The sequence below is a fragment of the Xiphophorus hellerii genome, chromosome 10 (genome assembly GCF_003331165.1).
Source record: "Xiphophorus hellerii strain 12219 chromosome 10, Xiphophorus_hellerii-4.1, whole genome shotgun sequence".
NCBI lineage: Eukaryota > Metazoa > Chordata > Actinopteri > Cyprinodontiformes > Poeciliidae > Xiphophorus > Xiphophorus hellerii.
Genome location: NC_045681.1, coordinates 2,937,645 through 2,956,327, shown reverse-complemented (window position 1 = coordinate 2,956,327; position 18,683 = coordinate 2,937,645). Strand labels below are relative to the sequence as shown.

General features: G+C 41.9%; 1 protein-coding gene across 2 annotated transcripts in view; it reads right to left on the bottom strand.

The window, feature by feature from the left end:
• The window catches only part of prr12a (proline rich 12a), a 28,074-nt gene that overhangs the window by 8,039 nt on the left and 1,352 nt on the right, over window positions 1-18,683 (bottom strand). For both annotated transcript variants that reach the window (XM_032575184.1, XM_032575183.1), the window contains exons 2-7: window positions 17,040-17,197; window positions 14,815-14,976; window positions 9,289-13,976; window positions 7,586-7,813; window positions 6,015-6,708; window positions 433-932 (exon numbers count right to left, since the gene is read on the bottom strand). In XM_032575184.1, the coding sequence (XP_032431075.1) occupies window positions 433-932; window positions 6,015-6,708; window positions 7,586-7,813; window positions 9,289-13,976; window positions 14,815-14,976; window positions 17,040-17,197 (6,430 nt within the window). The remainder of the gene's footprint in view (window positions 1-432; window positions 933-6,014; window positions 6,709-7,585; window positions 7,814-9,288; window positions 13,977-14,814; window positions 14,977-17,039; window positions 17,198-18,683) is intronic.

The window sequence follows — 18,683 nt, the reverse complement described above, 5'->3', positions numbered from 1 at the left end:
AAATTGCAAGATAAACTCATATGAAAATAAAGACATAATATTACGAGAATAAACATGTATGAAAATGAAGCAAGATTAATAAATGAATAAAGTCATAATATATTGAGATTACAGTCATACTATTACGAGAAAATATTTGTAAAATTACGAAAAAGATGTATGAGAATGAAGTCGAAATAATACGAGAATAAAGTTGTAATTTAGTCGCACTAATAAATTGTTTTTCTTAGTGTGGCTCTAATACGCTGTCGGAGAGTTTAAAGTCCAAATAAGCAGAAACTGTAAAACATGCTTGTTAAAACAAGATGGCGTCCCTGGATGGGCTGACACTCTGAACTATGAAAAACCAAAGAATTCATTGGTGAAAAAATCCCAATTTTACAAAAATGTAATCTTGACTCATTGACCAGCCCTAATTAGACACAAACATACCTTGAGAGTCCGGATGTCCTCCACCCGCACCACGAACTCGTCCCTTTCTCTGAAGATTCCCTCTCCTCCGCTCTCGCTTTCATCCTCCTCACTTTCTCCAACAATGGCTGCATCTTCCTGCTTCTGGGCGAGGTGCAGAGATGTGATCTTAGGGGCCGGAGGCTCTTCGGGGGACGCAGGAGACTCCGGCGACGGCATGGGGGACTCCTTCTGGGCCGAGGATGGAGGAGGCAAAGCAGGAGGAGGAGGAGAAGCTGGAGGCGGTGTGGTCGGCTGAGGGAGAGCGGCTGGTTCAGGAGGTGGAGGCGGAGAAGGAGACGTGGGAGCGGCGGGGCTTGGAGGCAGGGAATCGGCCCGCTCCTCCTCTTGAGGAGGTTGAGGAGAGGGGAGTGAGAGGGGAGGAAGGGGCGAGTGAGAGGGAGAGGAGGATGAAGCAGGAGATGGAGGGGCAGACGCTTGTTCAGGAGTTTCTGGCTCTGGAGGAATCTCAGGAAGAGGAGCTGGAAGGAACAAGGAGAAGATTAAGATTAGTTTGAAGGTGTTTTCAGAAAGACTGATCCACTCGATTGGGGACCAAAGTTGCAACATTTGTTCCTTTTAGAGATGCACAATATTGGATTTTTGGTTGATATCTGATATGCCAATATACTAAAACTAATTTGGCTGATAACCAATACCAATATTTTTCATATACTTACTTATTGAAACTATATGACTTTCTCTACTGTGGATTATTATTTCAATAATCGATTCATCGTGATTAATCTGAATAATCGCTGCAGTGTTACTTCTAACACTGCAGCCTGGTCTAACTATTCGTTAATTGTGGATTTTTCTTTACTAGTCTGACTAAAAATATGTTGAACTGTTTCAAGGTGTGAATGAAGAAAAGTTGAATGTGGGAGTGTTTGTTTTATTCCTATACTCAACCGCCTTCAATATGAAGCCTATCATACATAAATTGCATTTAATAATATTTTCAAATGTACAGATATCTACTGATATCTGTACATTATATCAATAGATATACTCTGTGGAGAGTTGCAATGCCAACAATTCTGACAAAGTAAATTTTTTGTTCTCATAATACAATAAACACCTGTTGCTATTCACATATAAGGATTTCAAGTAATTGTTCAGTTTGTGTTTTTTTTATATATTTTTATATTTAATCATAACCACCAGCAGGAGATGACAGAGTTATTTTGGTTTGGTCAGGGGTCATAATCTGTCATATTTCATAAAAATCAACTCCACCAAACAGGAATAAAACAAAATGGAGTTTAACAACAACAACAAAAAAACTGTTCAGAGTTGAACATTTTATCACTAATCATCTCTATTGTTTTCTGAAAATAAACCTATTAATTGGTTGCACAATATTAGTAAAACCAGTGGAACACTATTATATCACTGAACGTTGCAATAATTACATGACTTGTGACAAAATAAAACAACAACAATTAAAACAGTTGATGTCTTTCTGCCTTCATAGCAAACATTGACTCCATCTACACTGGAAAAAATAGATTTTTATTGACTGCCCTAAAACAACTTGATTTATTAATTAGTTTTCAACCTTATAACCTTCTAAAACTTTTTATTCTGCGTTAAACACAAAGTGTCCCAAAAGATATTGCAGCTAGAAAACCTGAACGCCAAGAACTTAAATAAAAAGCTAAAACTTATTGCAGTCAATGCAGTTATATCACTGTGCACAATAATGTTACAGTAACAAACTTTCCGCATATTGTGCTGCCTTAATAAGCAATCGATTAAAATGTTTTGCTTATGAGAACAAGATGAAAGTATGAATGGATGAAACTACATGAAGGGAGTGAAAAGTTTGAATAATTTCTATTTTAGGCTGAATCTCACTTTCTAGGATTCTCCACCCAATGGCACTTGTTTTAGTTAGTGGACACTGTATTACACTAATAATTATACTTAATATAAGTATAATAATATAGATGATGGTATAACATTCATTCTCAGAACACAGTATTTTGATTAAGAACAAACAAACATACATATGAAGGTCAAACTTACTGTAGTGAGAACTAATTCTACTTTAATGCATTAGATTATTGATAATTTATTACTGTTTCAAAGTAGCAGACTTTAAGTAGCTAAATTTCAACAGTGTTAGAGACACAATTAGTCTGAGTGCTATATTTAATATATTTAGTGCATTTATTTGAGACTAATAAGACATCAAAGTAGACATTACAGAAGATTTTGTTTTTGTTCTAACATTATACTTCTTAACCATTACATACACATTTTAAATCAAAGACAGAACGGCTGCTGTCCTGCGACTTTAAGACTCATTAAATACATTTAAATGTATTAAATTTAAAATTATTAGACTTAAAGTCAATTATTAAACTTAAATTAAATGTATAAAATTTTAGTTTATCAAATTCATTAAATTTCCATTTGGATTAATAAAGTATTTTTGAGCTTGAATTTATTCCCTTTCAGACACACCTGGATTGGCTGAACAGCTCGCTAGCAGGCCTCTGCAGAGCTGAATGACTAAATGTCAGTAAAACTAAAATCTACCATTGATTCATCCTTAGTCTAGAAATGAGACTGGCTGACCACAAGTGCAAAACACCCAAACAAACTGCAGATGCAACGAGCTTTGTTAATTTTGACTTGCTGATCCTGACTTTAGTGGTTCATCTTAGAATTATAGTATAAAAAGACGTACTATATTAATAATATTTAGTGTTTTTTTTTATTCTGTCTGTTTTTATTTAGTCAGCCAGAATACATGTGCAATACGTGTCAGTGCAGTTGTTGTAAAACAAGAAATGATAACAGAGCTAGCATATTTCACCACCTCTAGCATCTACTATGAGGAATTAGCTTAGTTAGCTTCACTAAAACATCAGTCTGTGTAAAATTTCTAATAGGTTCCAAACATTTTTACCTAAAGCACAAGTTAAATGCTCAAAATTATAAAACTGAGAACTTTGGATGCACTCCATTCAGCCTTCTTAATTGCTTAAACTTTTGCTCTCTCTCACCCTATTGCAGCCTGACTGAGTAACTGAAATTACAGACGCTTTTTGCTTTTTCTTTGTATATTTCTCTTTAAACACACCACAGACAGATAATTAAGGGTGCAAAAATATATTAGCATCAACATCTGTATAAAAATAATGTTTTTATTTTTAACATACGGTTATCAGTTTGATAACCAAATCTTTATTTCCACTTTATTTTATTTCCACCTTCTTACTGTTTGTGCTTCTGGTGGAGAATGGGTATTTGTGTGGTGACATGGACAGTAATGTAAGAGCAGTAATTATGCCAAAACTGTACAAAATATAAATACATTTTGCATTTAAAATTAAAAACCCATAATTGTCTTAAAATATGTCCTACCCAGAACTCCTCAAGTGGCAGTTTGAGCTTAATTTTCTTCAAATTCAGGAATAGAATCTCCTATTAATAACCTTGTGCAATTTAAATATCAAAAAAATAATCGCCGGATGATTACACTGGACTGATAACAAGCCAAAAGGGCTGAGCTTTTAACATGTTAATAATAAATGTATTTTTTTTAGCTGCAAAGACATTCTTTGCTACAAACGATTAAGTATGCACTAAAAAAAATGCTACGCATGCTGGTGCATTTTAGGAAGTAAAATTTTAATTTTATCGTTTAGAAAATTAATTTAATTATTTCTTTGCATTTTTGTTACTAATATTATATAAAACCAGCTTGAGAGGTTAAATGAAAAATCTGCAGAAAGTGCCAATTCAATTACTCAAGTAGTAAATAATTGTTAGCAGAAGTCTTTACTCCATAGCAACTTCAACACCAAAGAGTGTCATGTGGCGCATTTACTGATTGGAAAAAGATTGGAGTTTTGAGTGACAGGAAAAATTGGTTGATTCTAGTCACAAGTCAATTTCTCGATGCACCTCTAGAAAGAACCTGAGCAAAGGCAACCGACCAGAATCTGTTTAGATATTTTAACAGACAGAAACTAAACAGCTAAGTTTAAAAAAAGCTCCACCTAAACCTGCCGCATAGTTTGGCAGAGAAGTAATTATAGCCATCTTTGGTAAACAGGAAAAACAACAACCATGAACAAAGGTTTCAAAATCACTCAGACCTTTAGACACAACCCTGGTTGAGTTAAAAAGCAACTACCAAGTCACAGTGACCCCAACGACTCGCAGGAAAGACACAGAGATCTGTCAATCATGTGGTTTCTGACCTTTACTGTCCCGCTTACATTAGAAACCTGAACGCCTCCGACCACAATCAGGGAGTTGGTGTGAATGTTTTCGTTCTGGTTTTTCCTTATGGGTTTGGTAGAATGACTGGGGTATTTGTTTGTAGTAGATAAGGATGTGTTTGTTGTGTTATTGCCTTCCTGCCCAGGTATGTCTTAAAAAAAAGAGATTTTAATCTCTTACCCAGATAAGTGAAGAATTTATACAGAACTAAGCAGACGTTTTGGATTACAGAAAATCCTGCTGCTTTTCTGGGCTGGTATGAAATTATGACAGTGTCATAACCTTAGGTAAAAATATGATTGCAGAAATCTAAAATGCGTCATTTAGCATTTTCTTTAGCCTACTTTGATGTGAATGTGATTCACTTCTTAAATGTCATACTTGATTACTTTTTGGCACATAACATAATGAAGCTTTGCTGATCAAGTTTACATAAAAATAAGAGAATTGTTTCTCCACTCCTTTAACAGTTAAGACAAATCAGGTTACTTTGTTGATGTAATGTATCGTGTTGGGAGTTTTTATTGTGTTTGAAGAGTTTGATGTAAAGCAGATTACATCAAACCTGTTTATATGCAGGTCTGGAAAAAATGAAGAGACCACTGCATTGAAAACCTCATGGTTATTCCACCAAATGTTGATTTATGAACTCTTTCTGAGTTTAAACATTAGTATTGTTTCTAAATAAATATCAACTTGTTTTATTTGCATTATTTGAGGTCTGAAAGCATCTTTTCATTATTTTGACTCATTTTCTGCAGATAAATGCTAAATTTTTGCTTGAAATTTCTGAAACATGTTGTCAGTAGTTCATAGAATAAAAGAACAATGTTCATTTTACTCAAACATATACCTATAAAAAGTCAAATCAAAGAACTGAATATTTTATGTTGTCCCTTCATTTTTCAAGAGCTGTAAATTGTATGCACACAGAAATGACCAAAATCACAAACAGAGCTTTGCAATTCATTAATCAAATAAACAATCCAACAACACTCATGTAGACAAGTTGTGACAAGAGAAATATATTACTTAAATATTATTCATAAGTGTTGTATATATTGTTATATGTTTATCATTACATTATAGTCTAAAAACAACAATATTATCGTTTATCGCAATAATTCCTGGGGCAATTTATCGTCCAGCAAAATGAGATATTGTGACAGGAAAAATGATGGAGAATTTTCCTGGTTTTGAAACTGTGACTTTTTCATAACATGGTAATTGGCCCATACCTACTGTTTAAAATTAAAAATAAAAAACCGAGTGATCTGTAGGATAAAAATATTCCAGGTCGTAAGATTTCCGGTAAAACTCACCATCAAGTTTAGGAGCACCCAGCGTCTCCAGCTGTGGTTCCCTTTCCTCCATTATATCCCTCTCTTCTTCTTCTCCTGTACTCCGTTCCTCTTCCATCTCGTCCTCTTTGTCCTCCTCCATGTTGCCGTCTTCTGGAGGAAGGATGTCTGGTTCGTCAGACTCGGGCTGGGAGTGTGCGGTTTGCACGGTGGGCTGTGGGCTCAGCGCGGGAGGCTCCATGGTGGGGGAGAGGGGAGCCTCGATAGTCTGAGCCTGGGGCTGGGGCGGAGGAGGAGGTAGAGGAGCCTGGATGTTGGACGTCAGCTGAGGAGTGTCGTACAGAGCTGAAATGGCCGAGGAGATGCTCTTCTGGAGGTCCTGGTTCTTCCCGACCGAATCCTCCTCGTCGGAGGAGAAAGACGGCAGCGTCTCCAGGTTTCTCTTCAGCTCGTCCTCTAAGCGCTTGGGGCTGGAGCAGTTGCCGAGAGCAAGCCCGCCATTCCCCTCGCCGTCCCCAAACGGAGGCGGCGGCGGCGGAGGAGGCGGCGCCGGAGAAAGTGGGCGCAGACCCCCGGATTTACAGGGCGACGTCTCGCTGTTGTCGTGGTCCATTCCCGGTGAGATGTCCAGACCCGGAGGCCGCTTCCCCGTCTTCAGGAAGTCCAAGAACGAAGCCACAAAGCCAGCTTTGGACTCGCAGTCCTTCTCATCTCCCTGGAAGAAGCACGACAGACATCAGCTGTAGGAGTGAACCTCACAACTATCAAACATTCAACTTCAAGCTGCTGTAATTGAACTACCGTAGGGTCGGGTGATGTGGATTAAAAACTAAATCTCAAAGTTTTTTAATACCACATCACATTTTTTTTTCTTCTTTCTTTTGTTTCTGACATAAAATTTCAACAAGTGTTTTTTATTTCAGTCAACCCGTCTGTACGACAGAGTATTAGGACACGAAAATGTGTTTTTAAATGACGAGAATAAAGTCATAATGTTAGTAGAACAATGCGATTTTAAGAGAACAAAAATTCCTGAAATGAGAAAAAAAAATTTTAATGAGAAAAAAAAGCTTTTAGAGTTATAATGATCTGATGTAGTTATACAGTATCTTAGAATCAGTTCAAAGTCCTGTTACTGATAATTTAATGCTGATGTGTTAAAAGATGAAGTATTTGAATTAAGTGTTGTCTATAAAACCAATTCCAAAGAATAAATTCACAAGCTGCTCTACATTCCTCATTTAAATTTCTTGTTTTTTTGTTTTGTAATTTTCATAAAATTAATTTTTTTTTATTCTAATATGATTTCATTCTTGTATTATTTAGTCTATTGTCGTACGACCTTATTCTTATAATTTTCCGTCATAGAATTGACCATTCAAAGTCCAAATAAACAGAAGCTATAAAATACACTCCATGAATAAGATGGCGGCCCAGTCGAGCTGAAATCACTCTGAACTATTGAAACGCACAAAAAAAATTCCAGATTTTCCAAAAATGTAAATTTCAAAACCCCAAAATTTTATTAATATAATTGATTTATCGCCCAGCCCTAAATTGAAGCATTCTGTCCTCATAGGAAGAACTTTTACCCTTTCATCCAGTCCCTCTTCATCCACTCCTTCACTTATCATCTGGCTCTTCTGTTTGCTCTTGTCCTGGCTCCTGGTGCTCTCAGTGCTGCAGGGAGGTCCAGGACTTAAACCGAGCGACGGAGCAGAGCCAACCGAGCCGTCTGACAAAGCCGGGTCGGTGCCAGACAAAGAGTCTGTTCTCAGCAAGGCGTCAGAGGAGGACAGAGTACCAACTGGCAACTTGATCTGCATCAACAGAGAGAAAGTCAGGAATCTAAAGATGACTTAAAGGTCATTCATTTGAAATTAAATGCATTTAAAATAAGAGTGGGGACAAATTAATCATATTAAACAACGTCTGGTTTCTCACAATGCCAACAGCGCCACATCTTCTAAAGTCTGGGCCAGATGCTTACATACAGTAGAATAATTATGACCATTTGAACTGTTCTGTTTTTCCAGCGCGTTATGATAAAACAAGTTGAACAAGATTTTATTTACTGAAGATTTTTTCTATACGAAACAACCCTAGTGTGTTTTCAGCCCTAGGCTAAAACACACTAGAGCTGAAACTATTTATCAGCTTAAACATGATTAATCGATTACTGAAATAATCAGCTAATGTAGTAATCGATTAATCATTAGCTCGGAGTTTACAGACACAAAAAAGGCTATTTACTGAAAAAAAACATATTCACAGCAGTAATTAAGCCAAAACTATACAAAATATATGCACATGCAAGATAAAAACACTTTTTTTCTGTAAACCTGTCTTAGACAAAACTCCCAGAGTGGCATAGTTTTAGCTTCACCTGGTTCAAATCCACTAAAGGAATGCCATGTTATTAAATTGCATTAAGAATTTAATTAGTATATTTACATCTTTTAATGTATTTGGAATATTAAGTAAAAAGGTTTATATGGTTAAGTGAAATATCTGAAGAATGTGCCATTTCTTTAATCAAAGATCTTAATTAATCATCAGAAATAAAATTATTGGAAGTTCCAGTCCAAGTTTACACGCTTCTTGTAAAACATTTGATAAATTTCAGGGAAACCATAAACTTCAAGGTTCTGGTATAATTTTGGGCTTGATATTTGACTATTCCTTTCATTAAAAATGTTTCAGCTGATTTAAGTTAGTAAGGTGATATTTTAAAATATCTTCTAGCTCCAGTGTCAAGTAGGCCTGCCATAAATCGTAACAAATTTTGCTGGACAATAAATTTCCCCAGAAATTATAACGATAATACTGTTGTTTTGAGACAATATAATGATAATGGCATAATAATGCAAGTTTGACCTCTCAAATATCAATATCGCGGGAACTGAAATTTTAAATATCCAAAATAAATGCATAAACGACCAAAAGCAATAAATGAATAAATACTGCATACCACCGAAACCAGAAATTAAATGGATTGTGAAGATTGGCCTTTAAAAAGTATTAATAATCAGAATGGAAATTATCAAACTCATTGGCTGACTTAGTGTTAAGTTTTCTTTACAAAATTAAAGTTAATTGATGTTTAAGAGGACAAACTTATTATGCCATTATTATTATATTACTTGAAAATGGTGTCAAAACATCAATATTATCGTTTATCACCATAATTTATGGAACAATTTATCGTCCAGTAAAATTTGTTATTGTGAAAGGTCTAGCGACAACAATCAGATCTGTTTTTTGTTTTGCTGTTGTTTGATGGAGGCCTACCGACCTTGAGAGGCGGGATGGGCTCATGCTGCTGCTGCTGCTGGGGCTGGTGATGGAGCTGCTGCTGCTGCAGGTGGTGAGAATGCATCTGATCCTGCTCCTTCCCGCTCATCTCCATGTACATATCCTCCCTCCTTCCTCCTCTTCCTCGGCTTCCACGCCCTCTACCTCTACCCCGTCCCTCCACGTTGAACCCCCCTCCAACGCCTGATCCACCCATCTCTCCCATCATGCCCCGTGGGGTGTAGGGCTCCGGCATGGGGCGGATACGCGGCCTGCCTCTGGGCCTTGGGGGGCCCTCTCTTTTTGGCCTGGTGGGCTTTCGGCCTCTCTTCTTGGGTCCGTCTGGAGGAAGGATAGAGTGTGAACCCATAGAGGAGTAGCCAGAGGCGTGGTAAAAATCGATGTCGCCCATTAAGGGGCTCAGTGATCCTCCGCCTCCTCCCTTTCGGCAACTGGAGACTAAATCTGGTAAAAGGTCAGGTAGCCTGCGGCTGTTCAGCCGGATGTCGGCAGGCTGGTCAGCTTTATCTTCGTCATCCTCAAATTCATATTCTTGGGCGTAGCTTTTCTTAGGTAGTGTGTTGGGGTCCCTGCGCTCCTTTAGCAGATGGAACGAACTGGATTTGAGGAGTTTCTTGGGACGAGATGAGCAGAAGATGGGCGACTGGAGGCCTCCGGAACCGGCTCCAGAGCCGGTTCCTCCAGGACCAGAGGAGAGCTTTGCTCCGGCGTTGTTTGGACCAGCTGGGTTGGAGCCCATCCCCATGGCTGGAGGCTGGGACTGTATCAGACCCAACTGTTCAGTGTTGACCGTAGAGGGAAGCTCGTGGGTTTTGAGAGAGTCTAGATCTAGAGTCATGGTGTTGCTGCTGGGTTCCTCCAGGCCGTGACAGTATGGTTCATACGCCTGATCACCACCATGGTGACCCATCATGTCATAACCGGGTCCGCTACCGCCCGCAGCTCCTCCGGCACTCTGTCCGGCTTTCATCGAGTCCATCCCTTCCTGCCCGGGGTGGCTTTCATTCATCTCCTCCGGACCTGGACCGGCGCCGCCGGCACAGCTCGACTTGTAGTCCTCTGCGCAAAACATGTCTTCCATCCCTGGGAAGAAGGAGCGGTCCTCATCCTGAAGGAGGGAGTCCGGGAAGCAGATGGAGGTTAACGGAACGAAGCGGTTGCTCTGTTGGTTCTGGTCTGCTTTCTCCACCGGGCTGACCGTATCGAACTGATGCTGGTCGGAGCGCTGCTGGTCCAGTTGGCTCTGCTGTGAGGCGAGCTGGCTTGGGAGCGGTTGCTGGGGGTCGGGCTGATTCTGGGGGTGGGCTGAAGCAGAGGGCGGGGGTATGTGGTGAGGGTGAGGCGGTTGCTGCTGAGGGTGAGGGAGGTGGTGTTGAGAAGTCTGCTGCTGCTGGGCATGATGCTGCGACAGGTGGTGCATGTGAGACGGTGTGGACAAGCCAATGTCGGGTTCTGTCAGGAAGGAGTGGAGCTCTGGGGCCGAGTGGTGGGACTGCTGCGGCTGATGGTGGGGAGGGTGCTGCCTCTGAGGCTCCTGCTGAGGCTGCCGGTGGCGATCACTGCCGCCGGCTCCGCCACCGCTCCGCCCTGCGCTGCCCGGTCCTCCACGCCTGTCTTCTGCTACGCCAACATCAGCGCTGGAGGTTTGGGAGAGCGAGCGCTCCAGCATGTCCAGGGAGGAGACCACGGAGCTCTGCTTGACCTGGCTCTGGTCATGCTGATGTGCGCCATGGTTGTAGTGGGCGGCTGCCACTTCCAATGCCTGCGACTGCAGCTGAAGCTGGAGCTGGGTGGTTTGAGACTGGGACTGAGCCTGGTGTTTACTGGAGCCCAGTCTCCCGCCGGCTCCTTCCATCACCGCTTGCTGCTGGCTGATGGAGTGCTGCTGTTGGCTATGGGAGTCCATTTTATGGTGCTGTTGGTGCTGAGAGTGAGAGTCTATTTTGTGGTGCTGCGGGTGCTGATGGGAGTCCATTTTCTGGTGCTGCTGATGCTGAGGGTGGGAGTCCATTTTAGAATGTTGATGCGGGGGGAGGGGATCCATTTTGTGGTGCTGTTGGTGTTGGCGGTGGGAGTCCATCTTGTGGTGCGGCTGATGGGGCTCCAGCTTGTTGCGGGTGGTGTGGGATAGCACCGACTGCAGCAAGTGTGGCGGCTGACGGGACTGGTCTGTGGGGGAGTCCATGAGGGACACAGCGGCTTGGGACTGCGAGTGCTGCTGTTGTAGCTCCGGCGTTTTCCGAGGATACGGGATTTCGGCACGCTCCTGCGGCTTCTTCTGGAGATCCATCTGGTGAGGCGGCATCTGAGAATGCGAGGACACGTGCTGACTGTGGGAGGAGTGTTGGGCGGCAAGAGAGTGTTGGGTGTAGGGGTCGCCCCGGCCATAGTGGACAACAGAACCGAGGCCGTCGTGATGATGGAGGTGCGAGTGCACTTGCTCGGCGCTGCCTCTTCCATTGCCGTTTCTGCTGCCCCCAACAGATCGGTCGCTCCTTTGTTGCGGTTGATGATGGTGTTGATGCTGCTGCTTCTTTAGTGACATCTCTAGCTGGTTGTCAAGTCCAGAAATGGACCCTCCAGAACCTGTATTCCCCACCCCGGCAGAAGGCGTCGCACTGTGCGTGCGTATAACGCTCTGGGGGTGGTACCTCTCCTCAGGGGTCTTGCCCATGTCATAACTCATCCCTTTGCCCGAATCGCTGGTCGGGGGTACGGATTGTGGCTGCGGTTGCGTTTGCTGCGACGCCTGCTGAGGCTGTTGCTGAGCGTGGTGATGAGCAGCCTGAGGAGCTGGGCTTGCTTGGGATTGCAGCAGATGCTGAATCAAGAACTCGTCGTCGTCGTCCACTTCCTCCTGGGATCTCTGAGAGCCCACGCCCATCATAGACCCGTCCGGTTTTGCTTTGGAGGAATTGGAATGATACGACTGGGGTTGGGAGGAAGGGCCTCTGGTATCAGGGTATGCCTGGGGCGATGCGAGAAAAGTAGGAGAGAGAACAGAGGGAATGTATTTATTTGAGCCAGCGCCTCCTGGAGACTGAGTGGGACAGGTGGGCACTGGGGAGTGCAGACCCGGCCGGATTATGCCCGAGTTGCCCGATGGAGAGGGGCTGGAGTCGGGAATATGATAGGAACCTCCCCCGCTGCCTCCTCCACCTCTCTCGCTGGTCATACTGTTTCCCGTTGCTCCTCCAGATCCGGAGTTCCCGCTCCCTGCGCCGCTGCTGCTTCCTCCCCCAGACGCTCCACTACCTGAGGAACCACTTGACCTTAGAAGGGCAGGTGAGTGACCTGGAGCTCCGTAACCAAGTGATGGGCTGCCCGCTCCACCTAAAGAGGAGGGCAGTGATCCATAAGCAGAATCAGCTCCATACAAATCAGTGGAATACGAATGGCTCCGCCCACCTAAACTTCCGTAACCTTTTCCAGCCGTACCAGAGCTCAAGTCTTGGGCTTGTGGTGAGTTGAAGCCTCCATAGGACTGTGCCAGGTGGGATGTAGGGGGCTGATTGGGAGAATATGACTGAGTTTGTTGTTGAGGTGGAGTCTGACCAGTAAGAGCAGAGGTGGGGGTCTTTACAGGGGGCACTGGGGAGCCGTAACCAGACAAGCAGGACTTGGGGAGAGATTGGGGAGCTGAAGTGGAGGTGGAGGGAGGCTGCTGCTGAGGAGTAGGGGGAGGCGGAGCAGGTTGAGGGGGCGGCTGCTGTCGAGATGGAGCAGCGCTGGAGCTAGACGTTGGAATCGAGTTTGAAGGATGAGCTCCTGACGTTGCAGAAGAAGAGGACGAGGAGGAGGAGGTTGAGGAAGCCGAGGGGGGCGTATGAGGAGTCCTTGATGACGACGCAGAACTTCCTGAAGAATAACCACTACTTGAACTACTTTTTGTACCCTTTCCAGCAGAGGAAGAAGAAGAAGAGGAAGATGAGGTGTAGGGAGGCTGAATGATGGGTCGATATTGTTCAGTGCGAGGGGCAGGCTTGTGGTCGGAGGAAGGGCTTTGGTCACCCAGCGGGCTGCAGGGAAGGCCAGCATGCCTGTGGTGGGTGGCGATCTGCTGGTAGCCCGCTCCTCCACAGCTGAGATAGTGCTGGAGAGAGTGAGCAGCCGAGGAGGAGAGCTGCGACTGAGCAGGCGAGGGCCGCTGGTAGTGCTTGATGACGCTGTCCTGTCGGGGCATGGCCCTTTCCTGAGCCGAGTTTGACTGCGACTGGGATTGAGGTTGGGGCTGGGCTGAGGAGAACACGGACGGGTTGTACAGCTGGGAGGACTGGTCTTGAAGCTGAGATGATAGCAGATTGAACTGGTGCGACTGCAGATGCCTGGCAGAAGATGCCTGGGCCGACGAAGCGCCTGTGGGGTCCTGGCTGCCCCTGTAGGCGGCGGCGGCAGCGGCACCTTGTGACGATAGGAGTCTATCAAAACCCAGGCTGGACTGGGACGGCGCTTTGATGTGTATAAGAGGGTCGTGGGGGGAGAGCAGACCATTGGAGGTGGGGCTAAATGTGGGCGTTTCCTGGAGGGAAAGGGAAGCTGTGGGGAAAGAGCGACTGGAGAAGGATGCTGGATGTTGATAGGCTGAAAGAGCTGAAGAGGAAGGGAAGGATCCAGAGCCAGGGAGGGCTCCAGAGATGAACAGTTCAGGAGGAGCAGGCGTGTGCATCGCTGTTAGAAAAGGAAAACATTGGAAAATTAATCAAATCATCTAAATAAATTTAAATAGAGGCTTTATGTACAGTTAACTCCTTAAAGGTGACCTATTATGGTTACTTAGATTGGGATGGGTCTAAAGGTTATATAAAACATGTTCATTACATTTTTTGCATAAAATCATTCTTAGATAATGAAATTTTAGTTCTGCCATGTCCTTTCAGAATGAGCTATTATAGGGCCTCCTGTCACTATATATAAAAATAAACTGCTGTTGACCACGCCCCCAACTCAACATTTACAGTTGCATGTGAAAATGGCTGCAAACTGATGCACAATGATACAACAGTATATATTTTAAAAGTATAAGTGGAGCCACCTGCACAAACAACAACAATGTAGCAAATTGTTTCTGAATGGTAAGTCAGCAACAAAATATTTATCTTATCCAGCAGTCAATGTACAGCTCATACAGTGGTAAAACCAGCTGACCAAAAGTGCTGGAGCTCTGCTTGCTTGGCTAGGTGACATCATATCGCCTGTTGAACATGACTTAACAATGGGGAGGTTTTTGAAAAGGCTAATTTTCCTGACACCAAAGAAACATTCATTTATTGTCAAAAAATTGCTTGGTGGTTTTTTTAAGCACTTGGACTGTTTTAGAAGACCCAAATGTAAGTAGTGAATTTTGCATAACGGACCCCTTTTAAATCTTTTAACAGAATGCACCCACACACAAATTGTCCGAATATTAATGTAGGCAAACATTGGAGGGTTGCTTTTTTTAAATGTCATATTGACATTGGGTCTGGTTGAATGTCAACACATCAGGGAGGATTTAACATGGCCCCACCTGTCTGCCAGGATGGTGTGCGGAACTGAGAGAGGAGTGAGGAGGCGGAGGGCGGAGGCTGGGGACCTCGGGACTCCAGAGCTGAGATCAGGTTCATGACCGAGGCGTCAGGAGCGGAGGGGCTGGCGTGGTGCAGGCCAGTGTCAAACAGCCCAGAAAGACCTTACAGAAGGAAATAATACATAATTACAACAATCACTTTCATTATATTTTTACTAATATGTGGGAAAAACAATACAAAAATGAAAGAGAGAACTATAGATTATACAAATGTTGAGCTATAAGGGATAGAAACAGTAAAAAAATTTAAAGCTTTATTCAAAAATTAGTATTTAGAATAATTTAATAATTTATAGTGCCATTTTTTACAGTAAATAACCTAAAAATATATATAATATAAGTTGCTAACATTTATTATACAATATAATAAGCATTAAAAACTTTGATTTAGTTTCTTTAAGCTCAAATAAGCCAAAATGATCCATATAAGCTCAACTACATACATTAATTCCCACTAATATTAATAAGTCGTCCTTTAGCGGGTCGCTAAGTAACCACATGGCTTTTGTAGCTATTCCCAAACTTCTGATACAATACTGACTTCTTCAACAGGGGAAGGGTGAGAGGTCAAATCAATGTTAGCTTCTATATCCATTCTAAGACCAATACTAGTGTGTGTTTAGATTGTTGTCCTAGTGGTTAGCTCTGGTTTAAGATGAAAATTAATCATTTGAAAGTAGTTCCCTTTCCTTAGTCTATCAAATGTCAAACAGACCCTCAGTATGATGCTCCCACCACCATGCCTGATAAGAGCTACAGGGTTCTCTATTGGAGGCTTAAAATTTGCTGCTTTTTCATTTGTTCATTAAAAATAACCAATTTAGTTTTGCTATTTTTTGGATCAGAACTCTGCAACCTGGACACAGTTGGGTGTCCCAACAGGAAAATAATCCCAAACACACATGAAAACTAAATGCTTATACACAAAATGGGTCTAAGTGTATTTCTTAGTATGTATAATTTTGTGAAGAAAACCCAAAATTTAATTCGAACTTGTTTACCCAGCTCTTGTTTTTATAATTTACCAAATTATATGCTGTATGATCATGACATTTGGACTATTTTACTAATTTCAAATAATTTTGCCGTTATTTAGATAACTCTGTTGTTTGCACAGCTTTATTTTCTTTTTTTGGGAATAATTGTTTTTTTTTTCAAACGCACATGCACATTTTGTACACTTCTTAAAATGATCTCAGTCAGTTGCACATTCGTTAGGAGTTGAGTACACTATTTTTAATAAATGCATTGTAATGTTGCTCTTACTGTACAGCCTGTTATTTTAATTTTTGCTTTGACATATTTTTATTCTTTTATCTGTGTGTAAATCAACATTACACCTAAACTTCCCCACTGTGGTTTAATACTGAATATTTTATTCAGTCTGACCTGACAGAAGAATTAGACCTGTTGCTGTAAGCAATAAATCAATTAATTGAATGATAATTAAAACGAGCGCAATAATTTCCATTTGCATGATTTATTGTTTTTCTCTTTTTTCTCTACCAAAACCTGGATGAGAAAAGTCTTCAGTCTGGTGTTTTGGTCTCAACTAGCCTTTTTGTAGGACATTTTGTTAAAGGAAACTTCACAATTTATTCATAATCTATTGTTTCTGTTGTTTTGTTTGTTTATTTTGAATATTTAAAATATCGACCAGTTTCAGTGTTAAATGTCCATAAGAATTTAAAGTTTATTCATCTTTGAGAATGTGTTCTTGCATTCTTATGACATTACTATTATACTACATGAAAATGGTCTCAAAACAACAATATTATTGTTTATTGCAATAATTTTTGGGACAATTTCTCACCCAGTAAAATTTTTTATTGTAACCGGCTTAAGAAGAATGGCTAAAAATCATAATTATGTTATTATTAATAACATAATAACATAATTAAATTCAGTGGTGAATGTATGTAAACTTGCAAGCAGCACTGCAACTCCAAATCCACCTTTCAATATATTAATCACTGTTGCTCAAAACAACCTGCAGAACACTTGCAAAGCTGCACAGGAATGAATGCAGGGTTTAAACTTCACTGAGCCAAAATTTGCACACTTGTCTGCGACAATAACCTACCAGAGCCTCCACAGGCTGACCAAATAATTCACTGGTAGGGCCCCTTATGGTGGTGACATGGAAGGTATGACATTTATCTTACCCAAACTCCGTCCAGCTGCTCCCCAAGCCCCGCCTTGGCCAGAGCTCCCTGGGTGGTGATTGGTGGCATAGCCCTGCAGAGGGTGTGGGGTGGAGTAGGCTTGTCTGTGAAGGAGCTCGGAGTCAGGGTGGGATGATCTGGAACTCCCATAAACCAGACTGGGAAGGAAGAGGATATGGGGAGGGCGTGGAGGGTGGAAGTGTCAATCAATCTTCAGAGCATATTAACATAAATCCAGTTAGTTTCCCAAACGTGACCCCTGAAAACGACTAGGTGGAGGTTAGCTTCAGTGCACACAAAATCACACAAGTGAATTACTCTATTCTTCTATCATAAGGGTAATTAATTATATCTGTTCCAAATTACAATTAAGTTTTCTATTAACAAGAAAACCAAAAACTATTAATGAAATCAATTTATTTGTGAAGGAATCACACAATTACAACCATCGTCATTTTACTATTATCTATTACAGTAGTCATAAATCTGTCAAGCCCATACAGTGAGGCATACTTAATTATAAAATAATGGCTTACTTCCAATCAATAAAACGCAATCAAAAGGCAATTTCCTTACATAATGTTTCCTAACTTCCATTATATGGTTTTTTGTTGCTGGATAATTTGGCCTTAGAGAAGCAGATGAAATGCGTGGCTGCCTGCCTGCCTGTTCAGATGCATGCTAGCATTTGGTAGCATCATTTGGGAGAAATGCAGAGACTAGGCCCGAACTGTGCAAGGCCTGCGTTGCGTATAAATAAAGCATATGACACCGCAGTGCAATGTGCAGCTAAATAACAAAAATATACTTCGTCGGTTTGGTTCGCAGACAAACAATTAGCATGTCTGTAACTGCTAATTAGTATGGCGATGCAGCTAACAACTGAATGGTGCATGCCGACGCAAATGCGAGCTAAGCTGCATGCAAAAACAAATAAGCATATTTGTTTGGCGAAAATCGGCTTTCATAAAAGGCGCATATTCCGTTTTTGAGTTTTATCATGCAAATCTACGTTTCCCTTAAACGTTTCGAGAAGAAATGCAGGGATGATGTTTGCGTGGACAGGCCTCTGCTTTGCTTCCCTGCAACACGGAGCGCTAGCTGCCAGGCTAACCAAAGCTAAACTACAGAGCTCCCCTTCACGCATTCTGTGCAGATTTCATCCTCTAATTTGATTTGTTCACCTGAATTCTGGTTTTATTCGAGTCAAATTGCAGATTGCACCTTCGATGCACAGGATGGAGGTTTTTTTTTTTTGGCAGAGCTGTAATATGCAAATGAGCACCAAACCAAGCAAAACCATCACAAATCCGCTAAATCACAAACGCACCCAAGTTGACATCTAAACAGTGATGCATTATTTCTATACGTCTGTTTCTATTATGCGTGACAGTGTAGTGCGTGTTTAATTAATATGCATCAGTTTATCTGGTTGATTACTGTCAGGGGGGTTGCTGAGAGGGGGTTTGCTGCGTCTGCACTCCTCACAGTTTTCCCATCAATCCCTATGAATTTATCTGTGTTCAGGCCTGCAACACAGGGAACAATAATTCCAATGGACACTCAGACATCCCCCACCTCCATCCATCCCGCCAGGTCCTACCTAAAGCCCCATGTATGTCAATCACATTCAATTCACCCCCC